At 35.6% G+C, this 21,572-nt stretch overlaps 4 protein-coding genes across 5 annotated transcripts; 3 read left to right on the forward strand and 1 right to left on the reverse strand.

The window, feature by feature from the left end:
- Positions 1-119: 119 nt before the first annotated feature.
- LOC116108842 lies at positions 120-2,341 on the reverse strand. Of its 2 annotated transcripts, none has more exons than XM_031395077.1 (4): positions 2,146-2,341; positions 1,052-1,477; positions 543-798; positions 120-353 (listed from the first exon to the last, which is right to left on the reverse strand). In XM_031395077.1, exons 1-3 carry the CDS (start codon positions 2,227-2,229, stop codon positions 592-594), a joined length of 717 nt encoding a protein of 238 aa, XP_031250937.1. In that variant the 5' UTR covers positions 2,230-2,341; the 3' UTR covers positions 120-353; positions 543-591. The 2 variants fall into 2 exon arrangements, with proteins under 2 accessions (XP_031250937.1, XP_031250936.1); XM_031395076.1 differs by having other exon boundaries at positions 1,052-1,480.
- Positions 2,342-4,025: 1,684 nt separating this feature from the next.
- Positions 4,026-10,235, forward strand: LOC116108768 (autophagy-related protein 18g-like). The gene is given in 11 exon segments (XM_031395003.1): positions 4,026-4,157; positions 4,955-5,416; positions 5,894-6,332; positions 6,726-6,746; positions 6,749-6,808; positions 6,811-6,968; positions 7,081-7,920; positions 8,008-8,165; positions 8,572-8,705; positions 9,112-9,663; positions 9,798-10,235. Coding segments are annotated over 10 exon segments (2,667 nt in total). The 5' UTR covers positions 4,026-4,157; positions 4,955-5,116; the 3' UTR covers positions 9,803-10,235.
- Positions 10,236-11,421: 1,186 nt separating this feature from the next.
- On the forward strand, positions 11,422-13,942 carry LOC116108809 (histidine-containing phosphotransfer protein 5). The gene is made up of 6 exons (XM_031395035.1): positions 11,422-11,588; positions 11,779-11,909; positions 12,088-12,156; positions 12,411-12,482; positions 13,246-13,318; positions 13,682-13,942. The coding sequence occupies exons 1-6, from the start codon at positions 11,526-11,528 to the stop codon at positions 13,730-13,732; spliced, it is 459 nt and encodes a 152-aa protein (XP_031250895.1). The 5' UTR covers positions 11,422-11,525; the 3' UTR covers positions 13,733-13,942.
- Positions 13,943-17,997: 4,055 nt separating this feature from the next.
- Positions 17,998-19,786, forward strand: LOC116108833 (probably inactive leucine-rich repeat receptor-like protein kinase IMK2). Its single transcript, XM_031395067.1, has one exon. It carries the CDS (start codon positions 18,349-18,351, stop codon positions 19,570-19,572), a length of 1,224 nt encoding a protein of 407 aa, XP_031250927.1. The 5' UTR covers positions 17,998-18,348; the 3' UTR covers positions 19,573-19,786.
- Positions 19,787-21,572: the final 1,786 nt, after the last annotated feature.

Consider the following 21,572-nt stretch of genomic DNA (forward strand, 5'->3'; position numbering starts at 1 on the left):
AGATCAGCTAATATACCAATGCACGTTATATATATAACATGATAATTTTCTAATCAAAGGTTTGGCCAAACAAAATTGTAATATACAAATACCATTAGATGGAATAAAAGAGAGTAGCCTTGTGAATGAAAAGTATTTGATTCCAATGTAATCTGAATCATACAAATTCCAGGCCTTTCCAGAGCCTTATGTATGAAAATCTATAAAATGAACTAATGAAGTCACAAACGAGTTTAACATTAATCAACACTATCTAAAGTGCAAGTCATTTGCTCTCTGAATCAAAGCCTCGAAGTCTTGAAAGTAGCCCGAGTTTCCGATAACCTTCCTTGATTGGTAAAACATAGTCTCACCTGTATGAACATCAGAAGAAAGATGACTAATGCACCAAAAAAAAAAAAAAAAAAATTGAATTCATAAAATCCTCAAAAACAATATTTCAGCCAATAGCAATACCAGAAGCACATTATCTAGCGGAAGGGCATTGGCATATACCACTCTCTAAAGGGATGGGCAATAAATACAAGGTAAAAGAATTTTACCCAATAAAATTAGAGATTATTTGCTTCAGAATGGTCACCGATTACTGAATCATTGTGTTGTGTTGGGTTGTTTTGTTTCTGATGCCTTTTGGGGCTTCCTATACCACAAAAATGCAAACCACAGAGTCCTCAACAGTACCCCATTGGCGAAGTGAGGAATAAATATGCGTCCCCAGTATGGATAATAAGGACCTGGCAATTTGAGCAAAGTGAAGAATATTGCAATGGCAATCAGATGCCAAGGAACTTCTGCATCCTGAAAATCAAGCCAAACAATTAGTTAAAACCAGGAATATATACATGGAGGCACACAAGTGCCTACACACACTAACGTATTTATAATTTTATATCCCTTTCTTTATTCTTCGAAGCATAGGCCCAAGAACTGTAGCACAAAAACAAAAATATTGCCTGCTCAAACAAATGGTATAGGATGTTGATTACCCATCCTCATATACTCAACTAATGTCTTAAATTTCTGAAATGATAAACTTGTAAAATATTTCAACCTTGAGAAGCGGAGATATTTCCAATGTGGTTTCTCTTAAGATGTCAGCAATAACCATGCCAATGAGCAGCGGAACAGGGACAAAAAACAACTTCTTTTCATGTGCACAATAGGACATCTCACTGAGACAGGAAACACCCAGCAAAGGTACAATCAAATATTTGACAACAGCCAAGAAAAGATCAAGAATGAGTTGAACAAAGTTCTGCAGTGCTCTGTTCCAGGGAAAGGACTTGACTGGCTGGGGACAACTGTCCCATAATTTTCTTGCCTTGATCATGATACTGCCTAAATTAAACCTCTCCGGATCACGTGACTGTCCGGAAGCCATATTTATCGCACAGCATATATTGGGCTTCGCATTCTGCACGACTCCATTTAGTTTTGCACTCAAACTTAAGTTATGGGCTTTAAAATATGGTGATACCTGCTACAACAAGAAAAGAAGTTTGTCAACAGATAAATGTAACAGAAATAAGTATTTGTTGAAGTAAAAAATGAAAAGCAACAATGTTTTTTGATTTCTAGACTACCAAAAATTCTTTTCACTGAAGCAGTCCTTCCATAAAACTTTCACTCCCAGTTTATCGATATCCTACAATTATATGACAATCCAGCAATAGTCCATTTCATCCACCCGGCTCTAATTCTAGCCCTAATGTTACCAAATTTGCATTCGATGTTATTCTTTCTTAGATTCTAATAAACCCAAATCTCCTAAACTCTACCTTATCCCTCCATCTTAACCAACATAAAACAATAGCAATGCAGGACAACCGGAAAATAGCAATTATCATTAGTACTTTATGTAAATGAAGTCACAGATTGAACAACAAAAAACTACCTTAGAAAAAGATATCATGTATAAAACCTCATTGACGCAATTCATCTCACTTAATTTGGAAAGCGAATGACAATTCTACGTTTAAATATCAGACATCTCTGCAATTAAGATAGTAAAACCACTATTCTGGATTTCAAAATATGTTCCAGAATCTAATTTTCCCATCAACAAAGAATAAAAAAAAAAAAAAAAAAAAAAACCCAGAAAACCTCAAACCCATGTGTTCACAAAATAAAAGAGAAAAAGCTGACCTTGAGCCCATGAAGAGCCATGAGAGAGGGGGTTTGGAGCTGAGTAGAAGATAACAAGTGAGAGTGATATGGGTTGGCTCTCATTTTGTTTATTCGTTATGTTATGCACCAAATTTGCAAAAGCAATTGAGAAAAGCCATACGAGGATAAGGAAGATCTTCAACAATGAACTACTTCGATGTTTCAGGAGAACGAAACGTTTCTGTTGAAGGGTTTAAGGGATTGAGCTTCAATCCGCTGCAGTCGCGCCACACGGTAAACGATTATGTGGCTACTTCTCGTAAAAATTGGATCTTGTTTATTTTCTCCTTGAACCATACTATACTTACTCACCATCTTACTAACCATCTTACTATCCTTTGTAAATATAACGCATAGTACTGGTATTATATGCATAGTATGGGTACCATGTAAAATTTTAACAAAGGTTGTATGGCTGTTAGTACAAGTGGTGAGTAAGCATAGTATTTTTCTTTCTCCTTTTTCTTTATAAAACACACATTAATTTTTTCTTTAATTTAATTATAGAGTAAACGGCTTTTTCCCACCCAAGGTTTGCCTCAACGTTTTCTCCACCTAAAAAGTTTTAAAATACCACTTTCCCACCGAAAATTAATATTATGTCACTATTCAAAGCCGATTCCGATAGTAAAAATTCTCTTCGTCACCACCATTTGAACATCTGGTCTCCTCTCTACAGAACCCCTCTCACTCTAGCACCTGACTTTTAACTGATTGCCAACCACCATAAAGCTAAAGTTTCTTATTCTTAACTGCTTTTCGGTTGATTCTAACGACAAATATTCAATCAGTTATCACCATTCAATCCACCGACTTCCACTCTACAAAATCACTCTTACCCTGGCTCTTGGCAATTCGCCGAATACTGACTGAGAAATTGAAATTTATTTTGGATATTAACGGTAGGGCTGTGCAAAATCGGATACCCGAACTGATTTTGCTCGAAAACCGAGTACCCCTAAAAGAGTACCCGCAAACCGAACCGCTTTTAAGGGTATCCAATTTTTCGGGTACCCTAATATTCGGGTAAAAAATCAGATACCCGGTTTATGACCCGAATTTGAATATTTTTGCATGAATTTTAATTTTTTACATTTCAAATTTCAATTTGTGAATACAATTTCTTCCATATACTAAATCAACTTTTAATTTAATAACTTAAATACTTAAGATTTGGGGTTTTTGCCTCTTGCTCTTTGAAAGTTAAAGGAAAATAGGTTTTTTTATTTCTTAATAAACCGGGTACCCGGTTCTCTTAAAATAACTACCTGATACCCGAACCGAAAATTCGGGTATCACATAATAAATAACCGAAACCGGCCCGAATTTTCGGGTTCGGTTAACAATTTTTTTTGCACACCCCAAATTAACGGAATATAGACATTGGGTGGGAAAGTGGTATTTTAAAACTTTTTGGATGGGAAAGTGTCATTAAGACAAACCAGACCTCGGGTGGGAAAAATTTGTTGACTCTTAATTACAATGTCAAACACCATTAAACAGAACAATAACACTACAGACACCGAAAAAGTTACACCGAAATTCTGTACCGGCCTACATGTAACGCACATCTGAATATTTTTACAATTTTTTTCTAGTGAACGGCCGTCCATCAAATTTGGACGGCCATTCACTCACATGGACGCCCGTCCATATTATATGGACGGGCGTCCATATACAAGGGACGGGCGTCCCCATTTAAAGGACGCCCGTCCATGAATAAAATATAATAAAAAAATTTGTAAAACATTATGGACGGCCGTTCATAGGTTGTGGACGACCGTCCCTTAATTTTGGACGAGCGTCCTCAAATACGGGACGCCCGTCCAAACTTAATTTGTTTTAAAAAATANCCAAATTCGTTAAAGATAATATCATCTTGTTTAAAGACAGTATCTACGAATGCTAGCACTGTTGCTTCTACTGTACGCTCTGCTGGCGCCTCAGTTGCTGCTTCTATTTCTACTTCTTCTGAAGATCAAAAAGATCAGGTTACATATTTCTTTTCTTCTTAAATTTGAATTCAGCTTTTGAATTTAATTGGAAGATTTTTTTTATTATTATTATTTATTATGTACTCTGTTCGGTTCCGATAAATCAACTCAATTTATTACAATTGCTGTTTACTTTTAGTTAAGTAGACATGCCTCATGAGAATCAGACTGATGATATATATAGCATTTGTTGAGTTGATGTTGTAATGAGTAAACGTTTGGAACTAAAGCAAAATTTAAGCCTTAACTAGTCTTATTGTATATCAGCACTTAATTATGGGAACTTTCTAGGATGAAGTGGTATCGCTTTTTTAATGTTTCTTTAAACTAGCGTTTGTCAGACTTAACGATTAGGCCTGACCCAAATTCATTTTGCGTATGGAAGAAATAAGTTTGTAAATCGAGTGTTCAGTATATTTGCTGTAATCTTAAATTGTGAAAGCAAGACTCTCTATAAGTACTTTTATTGCATTCTGTCAAATTTTTCTTTTTCCGAAAATATTTATGGTTGTTCTATGTTCTTTTGACTTGTAACTTTGTGCAGATAGTGCATTTTCTTCCTTTTAGTTTGTTTTACCTTCTAATATGTAGATAACGTTTTTATTCTAATTACTCAAAGTGTATTTTCTGTGCAATGGGTTAGTTCTTATTAGATGTTTTGGTTCGGTAAGACCTCTATTTTCCTGCAACATGCAGGGTTAGATTCCTAATTCCTTATGGCATGCATCTGCTTCCACTTTTCCAAAATACTTACGTTTAATTGGATGTTCTTTTGAACTTCTGCTGGTGAATAGGTGACATGGGCTGGCTTTGATTGCCTAGAGCTTGGTCCATCTGTCTGCAAACAAGTTCTCTTACTTGGTTATCAGAATGGTTTTCAAGTCTATGATGTGGAGGATGCCTCTAACTTCAGTGAACTCGTTTCGAGGCATGATGGTGCTGTTTCATTCTTACAAATGCAACCTTTGCCTGTGAAATCCAATGGGCATGAAGGATTCAGAAAGTTACATCCTTTCCTGCTGGTTGTTGCAGGGGAAGACATTAATGGTTTAAGCTTGGGTCAAAATCATAGTCATCTGGGTGGGGCCCGAGATGGTAATGTGGAGTCTCAGTCGGTAAACTGTGTCAACTCTCCTACAGCTGTTCGGTTTTATTCCTTTCAGTCTCATTGTTATGAGCATGTCCTGAGATTCCGGTCATCTGTGTGCATGGTTAGATGCAGTCCTCGAATAGTAGCTGTGGGTCTTGCCACGCAGGTCAGTTTGGGCTATCTGGGACATTATTAGAATGGAATTAAACCAAAATTTTTAATAAATAATATCATTAGCTGCTGCCATGTAGATAAAGAGCATTTGTGCATGTTGTGTTGGGGTTGAGATTGTATTGAATAATGTTAGAGATAGACTTTTCAAATGATGTAAATCATCCTGTAGATTTGTATCTTTTCTCTTCCTTTGGTAAATCTCAATTCTTATTAGTTTAATTCCTTGGGGTAGGTGTGTTTTCCTTTCCTTTCTTTTTTCTTTTTCCTTTGTAGGTTAAATATTGGTAGTTTTGCTGAGGTGACTAAACAAGTCATTTTTAACTCTTAAGTTGATGCACTATTATGATGTATTCCTATTGACAGTTGTTCCATTTATAATGTGACAATTATGTGGTTTTATTTTGACTAAGTTCACTTGTAGATGATATGCTGTAGGTTTCTTTTCTGACCTGCTTGTTAATTTGTGCAGATATACTGTTTTGATGCACTCACTCTTGAGAATAAGTTCAGTGTCCTAACCTACCCTGTTCCTCAGCTATCTGGGCCAGGAGCAATTGGGGTTAATGTGGGTTATGGTCCTTTGGCTGTTGGTCCGAGGTGGTTAGCCTATGCTTCCAACAACCCATTGTTGTCAAATTCAGGACGCTTAAGCCCACAAAACCTAACACCTCCAGGTGTCAGTCCCTCAACATCGCCTGGTGGCAGTAGTTTGATGGCTCGGTATGCAATGGAGTCTAGTAAACAGTTTGCTGCTGGCCTCATCAACCTGGGGGACATGGGATACAAAACTTTGTCAAAGTATTGTCAAGAGCTGCTTCCTGATGGATCTAATTCTCCAGTATCACCAAATTCAGTCTGGAAAGTTGGTAGACACACTGGGGCAGATATGGACAATGCAGGAATGGTTAGTTTTGCTCTCAATATTTAGTATTCCAATTTCATTATGCTTGTAGCATGATAGTACGGATTTCTTTTCTCTGACAATCATAGGTGGCTTAATTTATCCATAGCTTTATCCCTCAATATAAAGATTCTCATGTTAGTGCTTGCTAAAGTGTTGTTCATGAGAATATGGACCCAAAATCAACATAGATTATCTTCTCTTTTCCTTGTCTTGTTTCTAATGACAAAAAAAAAAAAAAAAAAAAAAAAAATGAAGTCTTTTTGTTTTCCTTTGTCCATGGAAGGTTAATTCTTGAACAGGAAAAATAAGAAATGAGATAGATCTGATATTATCTTCAACTGGTTTTTGGGGTTTCACTATATTTGAGGATAAATTTATTATTAATGGCTGATTGTAGGTTGTGTCAAAGATTTTGTTTCCAAGCAGTTATATCGCAATTTAAAGCTCATACCAGTCCGATATCTGCTTTATGTTTTGACCCTAGGGACACTTCTGGTAAACTGCCTCAGTGTATGGGAATAACATTAACATATTCCGGATAATGCCATCCTGCACACGAAGTGGATCAGGCACTCGAAGCTATGACTGGAGTTCTTCTCATGTGCATCTTTACAAGCTACATCGTGGAATAACATCAGCTGTTAGTATATCTTTTGTTTGAAAATATTTATTGCCCACACCCCTTATTTTATTTTTGGTGTTTCTGTATGTGGATCTTTAATCATTTGTTTATGTCTATTTTTACCTGGCAGATGATCCAAGACATTTGCTTTAGCAATTATAGTCAGTGGATTGCGATTGTTTCATCAAAGGGGACTTGCCATGTTTTTGTTTTATCTCCTTTTGGTGGTGATTCTGGATTTCAGACTCTTAATTCTCAGGGTGGAAAACTATCTTTGTTTCCTACTTTATCTCTACCTTGGTGGTCTAGCTCATCTGGCATCAGTGATCAGCAGTGTTTGCCACCCCCGCCACCTGTTTCCCTCTCTGTCGTGAGCAGGATAAAGTATAGTAGTTTTGGATGGCTTAATACAGTAAGCAATGCTGCTGGATCCTCAACAGGGAAAGTTTTTGTGCCATCTGGTGCTGTTGCTGCTATTTTTCATAATTCTATATCTCAGAGTCTGCAGCATGTTAACTCGAGAGCCAATTCATTGGAGCATCTGTTGGTTTTTACCCCATCAGGTCATGTTGTTCAGCATGAGCTTCTGCCATCAATTGGTATGGAATCAGGTGAGAGTGATTTAAGAACCAGGACAGCTTCTTCGTTGCATGTACAAGAAGATGACTTACGGGTGAGAGTTGAACCTGTACAATGGTGGGATGTCTGCAGGCGATCAGATTGGCCAGAAAGAGAAGAATCTATTTTCGAGGCGACTTGTGATAGACAAGTTGCTGCTGAAATAGTTCAAAGCAAATCAGATTGTGAGGATAATCATGGAATTGATTTTCTGGACATTAATGATTGTGTTGGTGGAAAAAGTACTGAAAAAACTTATTCTGTAAAGTCCCATGAGAGATCCCACTGGTATTTATCTAATGCAGAGGTGCAGGTTAGCTCTGTTAGGTTACCAATATGGCAAAATTCTAAGGTATTTCTTGTGTAAACCTGTAGTCCCTGTAGTCCTTACTATTCTGTGCTATATCTTTGTTTTGATTTATTTCCCTTGTTTCTCTAGATTTTTTTCTTTATGATGGGTTCCCCAAGAGTTAATAATTTTGTTAGTGGAGAGTTTGAAATCGAAAAGGCCCTAGTCCATGAGGTTGAAATGAGACGGAAGGAGTTGTTGCCAGTTTTTGAACATTTTCATAGCATCAAATTAAGCTGGAATGGCAGGTACTTTGCATGCTTTTGTGTCTGAATATAATTATTGCTTATGAGATAGGATATATATTTCTTTAAAAGAGATTCTGGTCAAATATATATTTCTTTAAAAGAGATTCTGGTCAAGAGTGAATCTTTCCCTCTACTATTGCTTTTGCTTATAGATAATGGTTACTGTTTCTACAAGGATTTAGTTTTGCTATAAATTGGTATTTTCTTATGCTAACTTGAGACTTAATGATGATTTGAATCAGCTCCTTATTTTTATTCACCGAACGAAATGAAATATAGCCATAATGCATTATCATAAAGTTTCTCTTTGGGGAGTGCCAATTTGAATGTGCATGTGTGCATGTATCTGCTTTATGTGCTTTGTTCTTATAATTTTTTTTCTTGCCTGCTTGGTTGATAAAACTAGGATTCTTGCTGGGGAAAAGTGTCCTCATTCTTTGTCTCCAGAGCCCCATCAAGCCGAGGAAAAAATCCCGCAAGAGACTGTCATTTGTCACTCAAAGCCAGCATCACTTAGCTCTACCGAAAGTTCTGAAGGAGGTAAGTCTCTGGTTCTTAAATTTTTCATGTGTCTGTTATTTGAAGACAATTTACTGTGAATTTGTTGATTCTGGAACAAGAAATAATTTGGAAGATGATATAAGAGACTCTCCATCACTATTGTTCTTTTGCTGCAAAGGATTTTTAGGAAAAGGATTGACATTGACTTAATAATTTTATTTTTTAGGTGAATGCTGATAAGTGGTTTCTGTGAATATATTAAGCATGCTAGGTTAATTTTTTTGGGTACCATGACAACTCTTTTCTTCCTGTTTATTTATTGTGTAACAAGAGCCAGCTTGATTACAATTTATTAAAGTAAATCTGTTGATGTATCTTGTTCATGGTCATGATCATTGTGAAATTTTTGAAAACAGAGTCATTCTATGTTTAAATTTTCCATCAGGTTCCTCGAGGAGAATGGAGCATTTGCTTGATTTGGATCAAGTGAATCATGAGAAATCTTATATACCCACAGGCCAGGTTCTGAATGAGATGTACCAGGGAAGACAAGATAGTACCCTGGTTGAACCATCCACTCTGAATAAAAAATCCTTAGACCATGCATCTTCGCCATCTGACTATTCAAAAAAAGTTAATTCTCATGGTAACAATCACATTCCAAATGGTCTGCCCTTGTTAGAGAGTAACTTGCCTCCTCCAGGAAGGAATCCTGGTGGACTTGGTGATATTTCAATGTTGACTGCTGATTATTTTGATTCAAATATGAATGTTGTGGAGGGACCGGGACTCCCTTCAGTACATGCTCCCGTAAATTTTGGGCTGTCTTTGCAAGAGGGGCATTGTAAAGCATTGAAGCATGATGAATGCCGCAAGTCAACTGAAGTTGTAAACGATGATGTTGATAGCAGCAGCAGCCACTGTGAGAGGGAAAAACTTGAAGAAGATGGGGAAAATGATGAAATGTTCAGTGGCATGTTTGCATTTTCCGAAGAAGGTATATGCCTGAAGCTATAGCTGCAGTAATTCTTTTAACTCCTAACTGTGATATATCTTATTAATTGAGACTGAGGCTTCTGTTTAAGTGTTTATTAGTTAAATTTGGTTGTTCACTTTATCTTTATTTGACAGGGTGATCCATAGAAACTGCAATTTTGGCGTTTAAAGAAACAATCTCCAGCCAAAATTGTTGTATAAAACTTGGTTCCAGTTGTTGTGATGATGAAAAGAGTTAACAGTGTGAATAAGAGGGTGTGGGTTTGGTTGGCAATACAAGGCAGAGCTTCATCATCGTCACATTCTCTCTCTTTTCTCAATTTCACTTGTACATTTTGTAGATGGAAATTCGTAAATTCATGGATGGTGCTAGGTTTGGGGCAAGGTTGAAATCTAAAACTCTTGGTAGAATTTGATTTGGGTTTACATTCCCTGTCATGAACCATCTATCAAGCCAGTCTGTATAGATAAATTCTGTGTGAACAATTTCTTTGCAAATTGTATAACATATTTGTTTCTCCAAAAGGAAAAAAAGAAGAGAAAAAAAAGGGGGCCGGGGTAGTTTTGTTTGTGAGGAAATGAAAAAAAAAAAAAAAAAAAAGGAAAAGATGAATTGACATTTTGTTGTGTGTTAAATTCTTGCTTCTATTGTTGCAGTTGATGAAAGCTAGATTCTAAGATAAATCACAATGGTATTTTTTTTTAATTTATTTATTTGTTTTAATATGTATTACATGGGGCAATGGTAGATGTTTGATTGATTGTGCATGGCAGAATGTATAGTGATATTGAGACAAGTGGCTGCATTTAATTTGAAAAGCAAAAGAAGGCGATGCGAGTGGTGTTAAGGCTAATCTTAAATGCCCTTCCTGGATTCCACTAGTGCTGTATCCACTCTATCGACCATCACCTCAACTTATAATCCTTTTCATTGGTTCATTCTTTCCTTCGCAATCATCACTTTGCTTTTAATTATTAATAAAACATTATTAATATTAAACTCTTGCTCATAGTACTTTATTTATTTATTTTACTAAGCGTTATCATCACCTACTATCTCAATTCCAAACTGTCCCTACTGTTCTTATCTTTCTAATATTTTAAATTATATTCTAATCTATCTTGAATAAAGTTAACCTTAGAATAACCAAATCGTAAAATTGTCTTGTTTTTTTTGAACAATATAAGATGATATATAGCTAATAGAAGGATAATTCACACCTATGTATAAATATATACTGTCATATATTAGGAAAGAATCTTTATATCAAACAATGGATGCTATGTTAACCAATTATAGCGACAAGATTGTGTAACCTATTCAAATACCGTTTCAAAAAAAAAAAAAAAAAAATCTTATACGTATTTTTATACAATGACATAACATATTAATAAACTGTTAATACTCTTTGTTTTTAACTTTTTTTTAAAATGATTTTATTATTGGGTAAATATGGATGATAAATGGGGATTTATTGTCTAAATTGTGTAATTTCATTACAAAACATACATGAATATGAAGAGATCTATAACACACCACTTTTGAGTTTCCTTGTAAATTCAATAGATACGTAATTGTTAGATGAAATATCAAGTACCCACATAATTTATAGTATAAAATTAAATAATGAGTTTGCCAACTTTAACCTTACAACTTCGTAACTTTTTCCCGAGTTCTGATTGGGTCAAAATATGAGTCAAGACAACTAGAAATAGAAAACTAATAAAACCAAAAAAACAAAAATTCACACACAGTTGCAAATATTTTATATATTTTTATTTGCTCTAAAAGATCTGCCGTTATCGTTTACAGTCATTTCAGAATCAACTGAGACGCAAACTAAGCTCAGAGACCAAACAGCCATGGATGTTATCAGTCAGTTGCAGAGACAGTTCATTGATTACACTTCATCTCTTTATCGTGAGGTTTGCACTTTCTTCTTTTTGTTGTAAGATTTTTTTTTAATTTTTTTTTTTTGTTTTAATTTAAACCTATTAGTTGAAGGAGATTGTTTCAGAGGTTAATGTTCTGTAAAAAAGATTAGTTTTTGCAAGGACTAAATGGGTTTTGTGTTGATTGTTTTCTTGTTAATGGGTTTGTTTTGTTTGTCTACAGGGATACGTTGATGATCAGTTCTCTCAGTTGCAGAAACTGCAAGATGAGAGTAACCCAGATTTTGTGGTGGAAGTTGTGTCTCTTTTCTTTGATGACTGTCAGAAGCTTGTTCAGAATATGGCCCAAGCTCTGTGAGTGGTTTTCCTCTCTTTTCTTTCAACTTTTTATTTTCTTTTTTACAATTTTTGACTTTTGTGGCTGATTTTTGAAATTTTTAACTTTTTTTTTTTTTTACTGTTTAGAAAGAAAAAATTTTAATTTTCCTATAATTGTTGATTGGGTTTTCTTTTTATTTCCTTCAATGTTTAGGGAGCAACAAAATGTAGACTTTAAGCAGGTAGATTCCCATGTCCATCAACTGAAGGGTAGCAGTTCCAGGTATTTGCAGCTTTTTTTATTATTGTTTTATAAATATACTATTAAATTTCCTCATTTAATATGTCCTTCTCAGAATAACTATTACAAAATCTTTGATTTTGGCGTGAATATTTCTAATATGATAGTAGAACAGTATGACAAGATAACTAATTGCTGTTTATAAGTGAGTTTTCATCATGCCAGGATCATCTTAATTATATTATTCTTCTTGTTATTTTGAAGTGTTTGATGACATTGGTTTTTATGGTTAACAGTGTTGGTGCATCGAGAGTTAAAAATGCATGCATTGCCTTCAGAACTTTTTGTGAGGCCCAGAACCGCGAAGGGTGAGTTATGGCACACTCATAGTGCGTGATTTCATTAACCTCTGAAAGTTTGTTTGAACAATTATTTTCTTTGTGCATCGGTTGATTATGAATGATGACAGAATCTTTTTGAAATCCGAAACAGCCCAATAGATCTAACATTTGTGACTTTTGAAATGAACATAATGAACACTTATCTGCTATTTAACTAAGGGATTTTGAGCTGTTTCAAATTTTTAAAAAATTGGGTATGGTTCTTTTATTTTAGTTCTTGACCTTAATTGATTGACTTCTAATAAGTTTAGAAACTCTCACTTTCTGAGCTAATGTATGCTTTTGATCTTGTTTGAAGAAGGCTAAATAGTTTTTGCTGTTGTCTAGTATATGGCTTATGTCAAATTGTGACGTTTGGTTATCTTTTTCTAGACATTGAAATTACTGTTCTTATATAGAAGTTAATAAATACTCTTTGAAATTTTAGGAAAAGAGTTAAGGGTTTTTCAAGGGTCCATGTCTTACATTTATTTTGAAAATGCAATTAGATAGCTAAAGTCTCTGATGGTCCTATTGAAGTTTAAAAAACATTGGATGTCCTTCCTGATCATTTGTCAGTACTGATCCATTCCTATGTGGTATGCAGAAAATATTGTACCATGCATGAATCTTCTTGGAGTTGTAAATTGTCCTAATTTTGTGTATATATAAAAGTTGAATTCTGATGAAGGGAGTATTTACTGTAGTGGTTGCAACTGAAACTGATTAACTCAAGAATGTTCTGGTGCAGTTGCTTGAGATGCCTGCAACAAGTGAATCAGGAATACTCTGTATTGAAGAACAAACTTCAACAGCTGTTTAGAGTAAGTACAAAGACTATTGAAATAGTTGACAGTTTACAGGGTTTTTTCTAATTATCCAAGGAAGAACCTTTCTCCATTTAATTCTTAAATAAAAAGCTGCTCCTTCGAAACTGAATTCCTATTTGCTACTGCTTTCCTAAATGAAGCTTCCTTTTGTCTTTTACCATTTTGATATTTCAGCCCCATCCAGACTACACTTGTTTTACTCATTCATCATTATAAAGTAGGGTGGGAAGGATTTTTTTTCCTCCTCACTTGGAAATACAAAGATATTCTTAGCAATTTGCATAATCGTTGTTTCTTGCTTTTGTCTGAAATTGGATTTTAACTCTTTTTTCTTTCCTTGCTGTTTGGTCACTGTAGTTGGAGCAACAGATCATTGCTGCCGGTGGGTCAATTCCTATGGTGGAATGAGGATGCTGATAGTATTCCCTAGTGATGAAGCATAGAGACTGAACTGATATTTGTCATAGCTACTCTTATATGAGTTTTTATTGTTCCGAATATTGTTCCGAATTCCAGCTCCTTTGAGTTGATGAAGGATTGTCTTAGATAATTTCTGAAGCCTGTATTAGAGGAGATTGCTGGTGTGAATAAATTTTCTACCTCTTCTGCTGAAAAGTATATGAGTTTCTTTGCTGTTCAGTGGTCTAAATTCTTAGGTCAATTAATCTGGCTAGAAGACTGATGCTGAAGTTTTCCAATTATCTTTGACCACACCTATTTTGAACCTAATCTAATGGTGTGGATCCCATTTATTGCATGTGACTATGTTTGGTGTTCAAACGTTATTGTTAAAACTTGAATTTTGTGTATATGCCACCACCCAAATGAAGGTTTGGAGTCTAGCTACAGATGGACATATTTCAACTGCTGGGTTCTTTCCATTTGATAAAGAATGTTAGCCTTTAGGTAATGTAAGAAATTGTATTGTATAGTAGTTGTGGTAAGTACAGCCCTCCACAGTCAACTGGGGAGAAGTGATTTCTGAACTCTGATGGTGCCGGGCAACGAAGGATGACTATGACAATTGGGTTGGCTGTTTCCATCAGAAAGTTGTATGAAGGTGAGACAAGTAGAGAAGTTATTATGGGTAATTCTTCAATGTAATGGTTATTTATGGAAGCTGTGGTCCTGAGATGGTTCAATGCTTTGAACAGTTAAGCCTGGTCCGCCTATTGAGGACAAATGGTCCCAATTAACAAGTTTGAAGGAGATGTTTCTCTGTTGATTAATCCTAAAGTAAATTCTTTGTCAGCGTTACCAATAGGATGGTGTGCCAATTTGTTGAGATTAACATCATTTTATTAGTGTTGATTCCTCGCTGTCCACAGACAGTGTATTTGATAATCTGCCGCTGCTCACGGTGTTTTAACCATTCGTTTTTCCAATTTTGTGCTACTTCAGTTCGTAATGCATTCCCAAAGAAATTATACCAGGTTCCGAAAAGGGCATTTTGAAAAATTGAAATTGTCCCTTTAATTTTAGGGATGTAGAAGTTGTAGCCGCATTTTAGAGTAGAAGGTGAATGGATGTGATGGGTGTTATTAATAGAGGATTGGCTTTGCATCATTAATGGGGTGGGTGGTCCATAAGATGATAGGAACATCAACTGATCAATATGGGGATGACTGGTGAGACAATTACTGCTCATCACAGTTAAGTAACTCTGTCAAAAAAACTGGATAGAAATAGAATATAAAGCCCCCACTCATTTTATAGTGCTTTTTATTTAAAAAAGTATTTTTTATATAAATAAAGAATATTTTTATTAATTTTTAAATTTAAAGAACCAAATTTTTATTTAAATCTAATAAACTCTTTAAATTTTATGAGAAAGAATATGTTTTTTCAAAAAAGAAACTTAACAGAAGAGATAAATCATAAATAAAATATATAAAAATTTGTAATTTATTATTTAAAATTGGGATAAAAAGTAAAATTTGACTCTCTAAATGTGGGAAGTCAGACTCACTTTTTAATTTATATTTAAAAAATAAAGAGTTTGTTAAACTCTTGTTTCTATAGATAAACTATTTATAATAAATAATTTATGTCATATAAAGAGTCATTTGAAAATATTCTTAATACTTTTTTATGTAAATAACACTAGTACGTGAAGCAATTAAACCCTCACCTAATCATTTTCTTTTGCTCCCTACCGACCCTACGTATTTGCCCATGGTAAGAAAAAACTTAAAATGGTAAGTTAGTACTAATTAAAACCCCTAATTAATATGTAACTCACGATGAGAGTAACCAATAATATGATCATCAGCCAAGCTTACTCGGACAAGAAATCAATACAACCAGGTAAGCAAAATGTCACATTAATCTTATATTTTGATATGTAAGAATATGAGATGATAATGTCACAAAGCTATTTGTCGGAACATTTTGCAATATTCTTTCGTACTTATTTTGGTTGTCATGGTGATTCATGCATGTTTTTATTTTTCTATAGAGAAATAGAAGGCCATGTAGTTTTTGGCAGGTAGTGTCAGAAGAAAGCTTTAAACGAATGGTGTTGAGAAATTTCTCATTGTCTTGACTGCCAAACAGTAAAGGCGCTTCGTCATAGAATTGAATGAAGGATTTTGTTTGAGAGTGGCTAAAAACATGGTGGAGCTAGCTGGATGAAAAAGGACCCAATTCAACTACCCGGCCCGGAGGGTATTGGGGTTGTTGCGTTTGGTGAAAATGTTTAACACATTTCTCCATGATATTGGGACCATCTTACTCTTCCCACGCAAGCTACATATACTCAAAATTTTAATGTCTTTTGCATTAATCTTTTAAGACACCTTATTTTTAATTCAGCAAAGCTTTTGATAGGTCAGCTGTATTATTATTGAGATCCATTCTTTTCAAGTAAAATTAGGCCGAGTTTTTTTCTGCTTCAAACATACTTACAATATGTACGTGATTCAGGTAATTAATGTCGTCCTTTATTTGAGCACAACACTTAATTAACAAGTCTCTATCATGTACTAAATCATCCCAACAAATGTATGAGTGGACATTCGCAGGTTAATCATATAATATATGTTTTGATATGATTTTGATACAAACAAGTTATAGATGGATAGAAAATTCGAGTTGTAGAGTATTTTTGATATTCTGATAGAATTCCTTTCAAAGAAGAGAAAACGATATATTCTCACCCAAGGTTTGATGAAATCTCAAGTTGGTACTACAGGTTCTATTTATTCTAGATTCGCATCCTTAAAATAACACTGTTAACATTTTTTAGGATAGTAAGGGTGTAATTACTATAATACCCTTTAACCCTAAATTAATAAATTATATTTTAACTCCTAAATTACTAAAATTATAATTAACCATCTTATTTTGAAATTACATCAATTACACCCTCAGTGACTGTGCACCGTCTCGATTTTCACTGGATCTGAGCTATTTCTGATGCCGACGAAACCCCTGGTCACCTCCATCACCTTCCCCATCATCCGTCGTCCAAAACCCCTCTGGTTCCCAACTCATTGGGCCCTCCGATCGCCGGTTTCGTCAAGCTTAGGTTTTCGTCGTTCTTCGCAGGATTCTGGTCGATTCCGACGACGAAAATCTAATTCGATGTCACCACTGCAACCAGCGTCTCCTAATCTACAAAACCCCTATGTCCCAGTAACCGTTTAGTGGCCATTCGCCGGTGGACACCGACGAAAACCAGTCGCATGTGGCGGCTGTCGTGGCTGGAGATCGGCGGGCGATGAGGAGTTGTCAAGGGTATGGTTTTGTAGAGGGGAGGATGAGGGTTCGAATGGTGGTGACAAGGGTGATTTTGGGTGGAAGAATCGTCGAAAAAGAGCGAAAAACGACGGCGATGATGTTGCTAATGTGTGCCAGATTTTTGTTAGGGGTAGCGATCTGCTAATGTGCGCCTCCTCTGTGAAATGATTAATTTACCCCTAAACTGTTATATCTAACTATTTTTCGTTACTTTAAGGGTGAAAATCTAGAATAATAGAACTTATGGTACCAACTTGAGATTCGTCAAACTTGGGAGGGAATATGTCGTCTACTCTTCAAAGAAATTAATTGATTTCTCGTAAGAAATAAGTTTAACAGACTTCTTCCAGCTCCAGTACTTGATATTTAATCATTTATAGCCTACAAACTTTGGGTCCAAGTTAAAGAAAGAGCTTCTTTTGACCAACTTTTTTACACCAGCGGTCGTATACAACCACAGCGTTGCGGATGGGGAGTGTGCCTCCGGCTCCGCTAACTTAATCGTTTTAATTACTAATTAATATATCACGTAACGATCTAGTTAAAAAGAAATGAAACTGAATACCCACAGTAACAATTCTGTTTATTTACTCTTACGGTAACGACACCTGCCAGTTAATTACACTACATTACCTCCTCATTAAACTACTTATTAACAAACAAATCTTCATACGTGGCGGTGGCACCTTCTACCTGTCGGTGATATTGATGTGTGCCCTAGCCCTTCGGGATCCAAGTCCAAACCCAATGGAGCACGTGATCCCCGTCCGAACCACCGTCTCAACATCTGCTTATCTGTCATCCGAACCACAGGTTCGTTCTTCCAGGTAGGCTCGGACAACCGTTTACCCTTGAACCAGTTCCCAATAAAAGAAAAATTAAGAATATTAATATAATAATAGCGTTAACAGAGCGACTACTGGTTACGCAAGTAACAGCACCTACAGCAGTGATTTCCATTTCCATCTTCTCTCAGAAGCCTAAATAATGAAAAGCCCAAGGCTTCAAGAACAAGATTGAACAAGGAGAAGAAGAAAATCATAAAATAGAGCTATACTATATACCTCTATTGCTTCTCTTCCAAGCCATAGCTAAGGTACTTATCAATCTCTTTTCTTTTTTTCTTTTTTTGATGCTGATAATTTCGCCATTAAAGCTTTCACGGCATTTCCCACGAGAAATCGGTCCATTTCACTCACGAAAAAGCTTTTCTATTACTCTTTAACCCTTCTTTCTTCACTATATAACCATCTGTCCACACTCCCTCCACTGCAACAAGAACAATGCTTTCCACAATGGCGAAACCAAAGAAGAGGATCATTAACCTCTCTTACATTTTCTTCACTCTGTTTCTTCTACAATGTAAATTATTAGATGTTTTTGCTATTCTAGACCCTGTTGATTTCTTAGCTTTACAAGCCATTAGAAAGTCTCTCGAAGATATGCCTGGTTCTAACTTTTTCGCTTCATGGGACTTCACTTCTGATCCATGTAACTTTGCTGGAGTGTACTGTGAAGGCGATAAAGTTATTTCTCTAAATCTTGGAGATCCTCGGGCCGGCTCGCCTGGTCTCACGGGCCGCCTCGACCCAGCCATTGGTAAACTCTCTTCTCTCGCGGAGCTGTCAATCGTGCCTGGCCGAATCATCGGCCAGCTCCCGCAATCTTTGTCTCAGTTGAAGAACCTGCGTTTCCTTGCAATCAGTCGGAACTTCGCATCCGGCGGAATTCCAGAAACTCTCGGCCAGTTACGTGGCCTGAAAACGCTTGATCTCAGCTATAACCAGCTCACAGGAGACATTCCTCGCACAATCGGTACCTTACCGGAGCTATCGAATGTCATACTTTGCCACAACAAACTGTCCGGTTCGGTCCCTCCGTTTCTCTCCCAAACACTAACCCGACTCGACTTGAAACACAATGACCTCTCCGGTTCGCTATCTCCTGATGCTCTGCCTCCGTCAATGCAATACCTCTCTTTGTCGTGGAACCGGCTGACTGGACCGGTTGACCGGTTGTTAAACCGGCTCGACCAGTTAAATTACCTGGACTTGAGTATGAACCAGTTTAACGGTAATATTCCAAGTCGGATCTTCTCATATCCAATAACAAACCTTCAGTTACAGAGAAATTCATTTACTGGTCCGGTTCAGCCAGGTGATCAGGTGACAATCACAATCGTCGACTTGAGCTACAATAGGCTATCAGGTCAAATCTCGCCAATGTTCTCGAGCGTACAGAATCTATATCTAAATAACAACCGGTTTATGGGTCAAGTACCGGGTAGTTTTGTGGATCGGTTATTGGCTGCTAGTATACAGACTTTATATCTACAGCACAACTATTTGACAGGAATAGAGATTAATCCGGCGGCTATGATTCCGTTGAGTAGCTCGCTGTGTCTGCAGTATAATTGTATGGTCCCGCCCGTACAGACGCCGTGCCCATTGAAGGCTGGGAAGCAGAAGACCAGGCCTGCTGCACAGTGTAACGAATGGAGAGGGTAGAATTGTGAATTTGGAAATTGGTGAGGGGTAAATCGGGAAGAAAAGATAAAAAATACGGTATCTTTATTAATTTTTTGTGGGTGGTAATTTTGATTGACTAATTTATTTTTTTGAGGAATAAAGAATGTTGTGGATAGAGGGCAATTGTGTAGTGTTAATTTCATGTTTTGTTATTAATGTTAATGTATGATAATTTACGTCTTCATTATTATGTTTGGTGTATGATATTAAATTCTTCTGAAGAAAAATTATACAATTCAGAATTTCAGATTCATTGTCTTCGAGAAGCATATTATGTCTTCCCTTCTTCTTGATTGGGCTGCTAGTGTTGTGAAAATTTGTATTTATTACTTAGAACAAATATTATGAACAACGGTCATTTGATAAGCAATTGTATATATGTTAGTGAGTGATAAGAATCTTAGATATGATAAAACAGTGCAGACAATAGTTGTTGGAGGAGAATCCTACTTTCACAAACAACAAACACACCTTTCAACCTGGATGGACACGAAATTTCCTATAAATATTTTATTATCCCAAGACAGATTCTAAAAAACATAAAAATAAATTCTTACACTAATGTTTGTTTTAAGAATAAAAATTGGTTCACAAACTAATCTTATAAACTTTTAACATGACAATTTCAATTGATAAACTCAAAATGGATAGGTGGGATCTTGTAACAAATAGACAAATGAAAAAAAATTTAGAAAATTGAGTTATAAGTATCGTCCTATCCTTTATATACCACTAGTCTCAAACTTTTTGGTAGTTTGTCATATCTATATATATATATGTGACAGAAATGATAGTCCTCTCCTCTGCTTTTCAGCTTTTCATTTGCACGAGCTTGTGCTGTGATTGATAACCCATCATCGTAATTCATGGAAACCAGCTAACTGCATGAATATATTGATGAGTGAAGCGAGCAAACATTCATCACACACACTTGGACTTTTAACGTCACTTGTTCTATAATTGTTAAAAATTAAAACTAAAACCAAATAAAATAAACAGGGTAAAAGCAACAAAATCATGAAGAAGGGTCTGGAGTCTGGACATGTGAAAGAAAAGGATATTAGGTGAGGGTGACTTAAATTAAAGGTTAAGGCACATGGTGAATAGCACAAAGGTCAATCTGTAAGACTATTTTTTTTTAACTCGATGCTTGGCCTCTGCCAATAGGATAATTTAAAACAATATTGCACATCCCACCATCACCTCTTTTTGGTCAAATCATTTCTTTTTTTCTTATAATTAATTTCCAAGAGAAGAAACTGCTAATAATTTTATTAAACCTGTCGAACTTCGTTCTAATAAAACCTTTTATTTGCTTTTAATAATTAAAACTCACTTTCAAAGATTCAATAAGAGTCTCAAATTTCTTTAGCTTTTGGTTGGAAAAGATAAGTTAAATCCATTCAACCACATTATTGTTGACCAATTTTGTGGGCTCTACTCATATTCTTATTGCTATAGAAAGGCATATATTTGCCCTATTTTTATTTTTTTCAATGCTAAGCTTCCCTGCTTTAAGAATATTTTCATTTTCATTTTTTTTAAAAGCGTAGGTAGGCCCTCATAATCATAAAAGAATGCATGATTATGCAGTGCGTATAACTTCAAAGTTAAACTCCAACTCCATGCATGTTTGATTAATGCCATTATTCTATGAGTAATATTTGCTTTGTAAGGGTCTTTCCAAACCCATAAGTAGGGGCTTCACTCTCAAGCCAATACACTTATAACTAAAAAAGGAACCGTCAAATTCAAAGAAGCATATAATTGACTAAAGCATGACCTTGTAATCATGTCTACAATATTGTTTGTTTAATTTCTCATTTGAAAGAAAAGAAAAGAATTATTTCATAAAAATTCTTAGGTTTATTACTCAAGGTCTTATGTTCGAATTTCTTTTCGAAGTGTTAATAAGAGTAATTATTGGAGCTCTTATCTAACTAGTAGTTTTAAGATCCTAAAAAATTAGTTAAAGTTCA

Source organism: Pistacia vera, unplaced genomic scaffold (assembly GCF_008641045.1).
Source record: "Pistacia vera cultivar Batoury unplaced genomic scaffold, PisVer_v2 Contig57, whole genome shotgun sequence".
In the NCBI taxonomy this organism is placed as follows: Eukaryota; Viridiplantae; Streptophyta; class Magnoliopsida; order Sapindales; family Anacardiaceae; genus Pistacia; species Pistacia vera.

What these genes read in the sequence shown, in the direction of transcription:
- LOC116108842 (XM_031395076.1), bottom strand. Translation starts at nt 2,229, where the DNA reads ATGAGAGCCAACCCATATCACTCTCACTTGTTATCTTCTACTCAGCTC. An exon ending in TGGCTCTTCATGGGCTCAAG is followed by an intron (nt 1,481 to 2,145) that starts GTCAGCTTTTTC and finishes TTCTTGTTGTAG; the next exon opens with CAGGTATCACCATATTTTAA. An exon ending in AAATATCTCCGCTTCTCAAG is followed by an intron (nt 799 to 1,051) that starts GTTGAAATATTT and finishes CTTGATTTTCAG; the next exon opens with GATGCAGAAGTTCCTTGGCA.
- LOC116108809 (XM_031395035.1), top strand. Translation starts at nt 11,526, where the DNA reads ATGGATGTTATCAGTCAGTTGCAGAGACAGTTCATTGATTACACTTCA. An exon ending in CTTCATCTCTTTATCGTGAG is followed by an intron (nt 11,589 to 11,778) that starts GTTTGCACTTTC and finishes GTTTGTCTACAG; the next exon opens with GGATACGTTGATGATCAGTT. An exon ending in CAGAATATGGCCCAAGCTCT is followed by an intron (nt 11,910 to 12,087) that starts GTGAGTGGTTTT and finishes TTCAATGTTTAG; the next exon opens with GGAGCAACAAAATGTAGACT.
- LOC116108833 (XM_031395067.1), top strand. Translation starts at nt 18,349, where the DNA reads ATGCTTTCCACAATGGCGAAACCAAAGAAGAGGATCATTAACCTCTCT.